The sequence below is a fragment of the Cyprinodon variegatus genome, unplaced genomic scaffold, assembly GCF_000732505.1.
Source record: "Cyprinodon variegatus isolate N-32 unplaced genomic scaffold, C_variegatus-1.0 Scaffold220, whole genome shotgun sequence".
Lineage (NCBI taxonomy): Eukaryota > Metazoa > Chordata > Actinopteri > Cyprinodontiformes > Cyprinodontidae > Cyprinodon > Cyprinodon variegatus.
In genome coordinates, this window is record NW_015150673.1 from 55,584 (window position 1) to 62,845 (window position 7,262).

A 7,262-nucleotide genomic window follows, 5' to 3' on the forward strand; every position below is an offset into this window, starting at 1 on the left:
CAAAGAGCAAGAAGGACGGAAGTAAACGCGCGGCTACCCGATGTAAACAGGAATTAACGAGCTAATCAGACATGTCCATTGTTTTTGTCCCAAAGAAGCTCCGAGGCAAGGCAAAAATCAACCAAGAGACGATACAGAGGGTAAGAAGGTGTTCGGGAAAATGGACAAAAAAGTAGAAGCTGCTGCAAATCGAAAAAAAAAAAAATAAATAACATAAAAATATTTAGCTTAGTTTTACTTGGTGAGCTAAAACATGTCTGCCTTTGGGGCAACGATGCGATGTTATATTAATATCTCAATGTTGTATTTTCTGTTTTGTTCGTTTTTCTGAAGCTACTGGATGAAAACGATCAGCTGATAAGATGCATCACTGAGTACATGCAGAAAGGACGCGCCGTGGAGTGTGTGCAGTAAGATAAAAACCTCATCATTTAGCGGCAGCCTGTTCATTTGGACCTGCGGTTCTTCATCTGTTCAAATAAATCGAGCCTGGCATCTTTATTTATTAATTCTAGACGATCTCATCTCCATTTCATTCCTAAAATGGCTCGCACCAATATCTACTGAAAAAAAAAAATTGTAAGCCTTATATTCTAATTTTGAAGAAAAAAAAGCTGGTTTTTGTGAGATGTTGAACCCTTTTTATGGGGTCCTCCTTAAAAAAAAAAAAAAAGCTGTTTTCTCCTGAATGCAAAGTTTCTATGGTGAAAATTGTCTCTCTGCTGCCCCCCTCCATTGAGCTTCATTCAGTGGTTAGTTGTGGTCACTACAAGTAGTCCTTCTCAATCCAAGTTAGTGGTCAAACAGCTACATCTATTGACCACTGGTGGTATTGCAGGAGAACCCCATACACACAAACACAGATATAGATATATGTATGTGTGTGTTTGTGTATATATATATATATATATATATATATATATATATATATATATATATATATATATATGTATGTATGTAGTATAAATTCTAATAATATCAGCATTTTTAACTAATATTCTGGAATGCTGTCCCTGATCATCTGAGGGAACCACAGACTATCCAGGCTTTAAAAAAGGACTAAAAATATTGTTTTTAACAAAACTTACGACCTAACATTTTACAGTTATGCCATTGACTGATTTATTCATATGTGTTTTACAGTGATGTTTAGTTAATTTTTTTGTTTTACTTGTTGCACTTTGAGATTTTTCTTAAGTGTAAAGTGCATTACAAATAAAATTTATTATATTATCTGTGTTCAATAGAATCTGTAATTGGTATTAAAACAATAAAATTCACATTTGAGCATTTTACTCTTTCAAGTTGGACTGGCTAAAACCTGACCAGAGTTGGTCAGTGCAGCCTTTCAAACACAAAGAGCCATGACTTTAATAAAGCATAATCTTTTATCTTTGATTAGCTACCATAAGAAAGCTGTTACTATTTCAAACAACCTAGATTTGTGTTTTTTAGATCTTAAAAGAGGGAAAATATAGGGTATTATTTGATGGAAAACAAATTCCAAGAAAAATAAATATAAAAACATTTATATCATAAAAAAATCTATTTATATGCAAGATTTAATAAATCGGATGAAAAGAGAAATGAAAGATAAAGATTACAAAAAATTGTAATATCCTTTATAAAAGTAACTAAAGTTTAAAGATGGGTGTTTGTTATTATACGACATTATCATTTTCGCCACCATTAAGCTCCAGAGCAAATAGTTTATAATTTTATAATTTACAGGGTTTCATTTACAAACCTTTAATTCTACTTATGGAAACAAAACACCTTAAAATGAGCATTTTACAGGGTGGAATAAAGTCTAAAAGGCCATAACTTTTAGAGTCATCAGTGTGTAGAACACTATTTCTGTCCAGTTATAATTTTTCCAATTTAGGAAGCTGGTTTTCCGTCTCAGTCAGATGGAAAACTATCCGTCTTTGGCTATCCGATTATTAATCGATTAATTCGACAGATTAATCAATTTACAAAATAATCGTTGCAGCCCTACTTTAGACTTAATCAAAAAAATCTGTTTTCCAAATCAGAACCTGTTTATATCGGTTATCACACTAACTTAATGAACCCGATTTAATGTGAAGTAAACTGAAATTTGGTCTTGAGATTTTCAAAAACATAAGCTAATTCAGCTGTAAAATAGACCACAGCAGTTGGAGGGTATTAATGGTAAAATAAATCCAAACAGCCCAAATCTGCCATGACTTGAGTTTTGTTTATGTGAAACAGGTACCAGCAGATTCTCCACCGGAACATCGTCTATCTGGCAACCATAGCGGACGCCAGCCCTGATGACACACCGCCCATCACAAACGTAAGGAGAAACAGCGCTTATTAAGAGTCAGACAGTAAGATCTTATTACCCCCCCATCTCTTTTCTGTGTTCCCAGTGTTCATCCAGCGACGCCTCAACAGCTGCTCCGACCGGACGCCCAGACCCTCCATGATAGTTTTCACATTAGACGATTTTTATTATGAATATTCTAGTATATAATTCATCCGTTCCTGCTTTTTCTGTAATTTACAGATGAGATGTACAATAAAAAGTATTTGTGTAAATCTGAATGTAGGATGATTAAACAACTCTTTGCGTTTCCAATTGCTAGTTACTTTTATTCAATTTTTTTTTTTGCTTTGCTGGTACACTTGGGAAGAAAAAAAACAAAGGGTCAGTTGCCATCAAAACAATAAGCAACATAAGCCAAGCAATCTCCCTTCATCTTATCTTCCAGGGTAGCATATTTTTTATTATTTTTCTCCACCTTTTTTTTAGTAGAAGCCACTAGTAAACCATTTGTACACAGCCGAGAAGCTAACAGTTACAGTCCAAGGTCTGTAAATGATGTCTTTAAAAAACAAAACAACAAAAACAAAGGCTGCAACAGTTAGGGAGATAACACAGACAAAAAGCAACAAACCCTATATCTTGATTGTGCAAAGCACATTAACTATAAAAAGATATATATTTATATGTATGTACAACAAACGATTCTCTGTAAACATGTTAAGTATGTTAGTTATCTGAAAACACGGTGTCGTTTCATAAATACAGGCAACATTGGCATCCGCAAACATCACAACAAAAAAACCCAAAACATTCTGGGCTTTTAAACGAAGCCCGCTGCCAAAATCCCAAAGGAACAAGGCCCGCCCTCCTCTGCACGTTTTAGTGTTTTAGCCTGGGATATTTGGTAACCTTTGGAGATCAATGGTTTCATTTGACTGGAGAAAAAAAAAAAAGAAATGTGCTTTTTCACAAACAGGGAAATGGAAAAAAAAAAAACTAACATACAGCTGTGGTATAACATGTAATACAAAAATAAGATTAATACTGTCAATACTTGTACACAAAAATATCTTCAAAAAAAAAACAACAAAACAAAGTTTATGGGACTTAGTGTCAATTAGTTATTTAAATTTATAAGCAAAAGGAAAAGAAAAGCCAATTATAGAGGAAAGAAATCAACTTGTTGGTTAGTGACCGCCGTCTCCTCAGCACCAGTCGTCCTCTGAACGCTTTGGTTGGAAAAATTTAATCTGCAAGTGCTTTCAATACCAACATGGCACATAGATATAGCTAGGACTGGTCAGTTGATGTAAAAGTAGTGTATTTCTCTCAAATGAAACCTCTGCAGTGGCTTACTCTTATTTTACGCTGAGCCTGCTCAAAGCCTCTCCATAAAAAGAACTAAATATATTTCAACTTCAGTATTTTTTTTTTCTTACAAGCTATGAAACAGTAGATGCTAGCTGTACTCGGTCATCTTGAATGAGATTTGGCAGTTACAGCTATGTAGACACAGTATACTCATTATGGGCATTACGCGCCCCCTCATCCCATACACAGCTGCAGAAGCAAGTTGGTGATGGTCGTGCATGTCTCCAGCTCTGGTCAGAGAAACCACCACTAGACTTGACGGCTTCTGGTAGGACGCATGCGTCGCTCGCAGTTAGAAGATGGCAGTTCAGAAATCGTCAAAGAACGGCTTTTTTTTCTTTTTCTTTTAATGTGATGTTTAACATGGAAAAATATAAATACAAAAAAGAGAAAATGCTGAGCCAGTGTGTGTACTTAAATCTTCCATTTTTAGTGGGTGGCGGAGTGTAATGATGGGAGCTGCAGATCCTCAGTGGCACGTTACTTTGGACTGGTTTGGATCAGTACTGGTGAAGGTAGGAGGGCCTGTGCTCGGGTTTGATGGGGAAGGATTTGAAGCCCTTGGTCATGGGTTTGTGTTGCTGCTGCTGCTGCTGCTGCTGTTGGGCGAAGGGGAAACCGGAGGAGATCCCGGTGGAGGCCGAGCAGTCGCCGGCGGTGGACCACACGGGGGACTGCAGCATCTGCATGGAGTCGCTCCACTGGGAGGAAGGAGGCAGGTTCATCTGGTACAAGGAAGAGCTGGGATTGGGCATGGTGTGGGTGGTGTGCTGCCACGGCGCCTTCGGGGGCCAGGTTTTGGTTTTGCTGTCCTGTCGGGCAAAGGGTTGAGAGAAAATGACCATTGCATTCGCTCAGAACATGGAAATGAAAAGCACATCTAGTCCGGGCTGCTACCTGGTTATCGTCGCTGATGTGATGTAGAGGCGGTGACGGCAGGGTGCACACCTCTGGCTCGCCGCAGCTGTGTTTCCTAAAACCAAGACAACAGAATCCTCAATCAGTCACAAAAAAAAAAAAAATGGCCATCAAACCCAAGTATCTAAATTTCAGAGGCGTCGACTCTAGCCTACCAGCCGCTATGCTGCGCTGATGCTAAAAGATCTTTTCAAGATCTTTTTTGAGCAAATACTGAGTTTTAAATGTGTTACTTTAATTACAAAAGGGACATTGCTGCATCAAAAAAAAAAAATACATGTCACGTGTTTAGAGGGAAACTGAAAGCTGTACAAATGGACTTTTTTTCCCCATAATATTCATACTTAATGAGATAATCATCATAACTTGCGTGGATTAGCGCCCAACTTACCTCCTCTGTTTCACCGCTGCTACAAGGTCCGGCCCAGAAAACATGGAGAACAGGCTGTCGCCGTTGGCCGAGGACGTCTCATCGCTGGAGCTGGCCGAATCTCCCTGGTTAGCCGACCAGCTGCTGTTCACGGCCTCCCTGAGAAAGCAACCGCAGCGTTTGCGTTATGTTCTTTTAAAAGATGAAAAACACTCATGTTCCGTTTAAAAAACTCAGGATGTGTTAGAAGCTGGATCAGTTCAATGAATGTTCCTACTGTTTCCATATGAGATGTAAGTGCTGCTGTGGCAGCTTGTTTACCTCGAGGTTGGAAGCGGAAAGGAGTTTCATGTGTAGGTGGAAATAAACTGCGATGGTGATTAACGTGATACGGTTTCAGCCGTATTAGGAGTTCATTAAAACACTGACAGAGATTATTGCGAAAGATGATGGTTTAAACTTCTCTCCATCTGCTTCAGTGCAGTTATACTTCATACAGGACCTGCATCAGACCCCAATGTTTTTACAGAAGGAGTCAGCTTGTTATTATCCAGGCACCTGAGATCTAACGTGTATTTATGCTACTATGGGCGAGTGAATGCATGCTAGGACAAAAACTGTCTGCTTTCTCCCGGCTTAGTGAATCTGCATCATTTCCACTAAAGACAAACCAGCAGAAGGAAGGCTGCTCAGCATTTAGACTGTTAGTTAACTGTTAAAATGGTGGTTTAATCAGAGCGGGAGAGATCTGATTTAATTGCCAGTCATTCATGCTGATTTTCAAATGCAACATGTAAAAAGTTTCAGAAACCCTGGAGGAATGGGGATTTTTAAATGAGCAGGTTTGGAAACAGACGGACTGCCTCTCATTTGATCATCACCACAATGAGGTCTGAATTTATGGAGCTAAATTTGGGCCGTAAAGTTTTATCAAAAGAAAAGAAACCTGAAACAAAAATAGTAAATAGGTAAAAGTCAGTGAAAATCAGGGAAATGTTATTTTTACAACCAATCACATACGCATAGAATACTGATGTTTTAAAAACATTTCAACTTCTCGCGGCATTTAAACGCAACAGCTACTGTAGGTTTAGGTTGTTCAGCTGCTGTGTTGAATCATGACTCCAGGGCCATAAGTATAAATCCTGAAAAAAAGAAAAATAAATTCTGCGAGTTGAATGGAAAAAAAAAAAATGGTAAATAGAATATTTTTTAAACAAACTTTATGGCCAAAATATGACTCCATATTGATTTCGCCACATGTTTTGGGTGGTTTGGGTCTTTTTGCCATTTCCCTCTGCATAATACAGATGGACCTTATGGTGAATTTGCTGGCATGTCTGGCAGCTCTTTACATATACCTCATTTACACTACCCCTGAAAAACCGTGCCGAGACCGGTCCGAGCTCAGTAACTGGTATAACTTATCGTGTGTAAATGGAAAGCAAACTGAACTGAACCGAGCTAGACACAACCGAACCGAGCTAACTGCAGACCAGTTCTAGAGGTGGGCTCGGCTCGGTTTTTCCTTGGCTCGGTTCTCTGATAACAAGAGCGTATGAGCAGAACGCATCATCTCCGTCTGGCTGCACATCCCAATTCACACTCCATTCCAGTAGTTGGCGGTAATGCCCCTCCAAAAACAGAAGAACAACTTCTTCTTCAACTATAAACAACAACCGAAATCTTCTCCACACAACATTTTAAATAAAGGCATTTTAAATAGTGACACCGAAGTACAGCAATAATAATCAAGCATAACATTCTGAATGTGATGGGCGCCGCCATTTTGATTTGCTTGATTCCTCCTTCTTCGTTTTCTTCTTCTTGTGTTTTATGGCCGTTGGCAAACAACTTTCGGTGCATTACCGCCACCAACTGCTTGATTTCCTCCTTTAATACTGGCAGTAATACCGCAGATCGTCACGAGGAGGCGAGGAACCGAGATAGCGTGATGTGTAAACGGTCGTCGATTCTTGACGCCAAGTATCGATTCTTAATTAAAAAAAATGAACAAATAAAATGCATGAATGGTTGGCGCACATCAGCCAAATCAAGTGGAATACAACTTCCAGTCCAGCAGATGTCGCTGCGGATGTGTTGACGCCCGCTGCTTTGTGTCACAAGCATTTCCGGCCGTGGGATACTGTGACGAGTCATTTGTAAACAAAACATGGACACTGAGAAAATTCGCCCCCCCGCCTCCATCACATTTCAAGTCAGATGCTTGGATGCATTTAGCCTTTAAAAACAAAGAAGATAAAAACGAAATTGATATGACGCACGTAATTTGCAAAAGGGGAAATGTCA

General features: G+C 38.9%; 2 protein-coding genes across 2 annotated transcripts in view; one reads left to right on the plus strand and one right to left on the minus strand.

The window, feature by feature from the left end:
• ss18l2 (synovial sarcoma translocation gene on chromosome 18-like 2) lies at nt 1–2,609 on the plus strand. The gene is made up of 4 exons (XM_015380720.1): nt 1–140; nt 334–410; nt 2,236–2,320; nt 2,397–2,609. Exons 1-4 carry the CDS (start codon nt 72–74, stop codon nt 2,451–2,453), a joined length of 288 nt encoding a protein of 95 aa, XP_015236206.1. The 5' UTR covers nt 1–71; the 3' UTR covers nt 2,454–2,609.
• Nucleotides 2,610–3,728: 1,119 nt separating this feature from the next.
• Nucleotides 3,729–7,262, minus strand: part of kiaa0355 (KIAA0355 ortholog) — a 41,501-nt gene continuing 37,967 nt past the window's right edge. The window contains exons 12-14 of the mRNA XM_015380719.1: nt 4,974–5,111; nt 4,562–4,637; nt 3,729–4,476 (exon numbers count right to left, since the gene is read on the minus strand). Of these exons, the coding sequence (XP_015236205.1) occupies nt 4,165–4,476; nt 4,562–4,637; nt 4,974–5,111 (526 nt within the window). The 3' untranslated portion in view covers nt 3,729–4,164. The remainder of the gene's footprint in view (nt 4,477–4,561; nt 4,638–4,973; nt 5,112–7,262) is intronic.

Coding starts and splice junctions, on each gene's coding strand:
- ss18l2 (XM_015380720.1), top strand. CDS start 72: ATGTCCATTGTTTTTGTCCCAAAGAAGCTCCGAGGCAAGGCAAAAATC. Junction 411..2,235: donor CGCGCCGTGGAGTGTGTGCA/GTAAGATAAAAA, acceptor TATGTGAAACAG/GTACCAGCAGATTCTCCACC. Junction 2,321..2,396: donor ACACACCGCCCATCACAAAC/GTAAGGAGAAAC, acceptor CTGTGTTCCCAG/TGTTCATCCAGCGACGCCTC.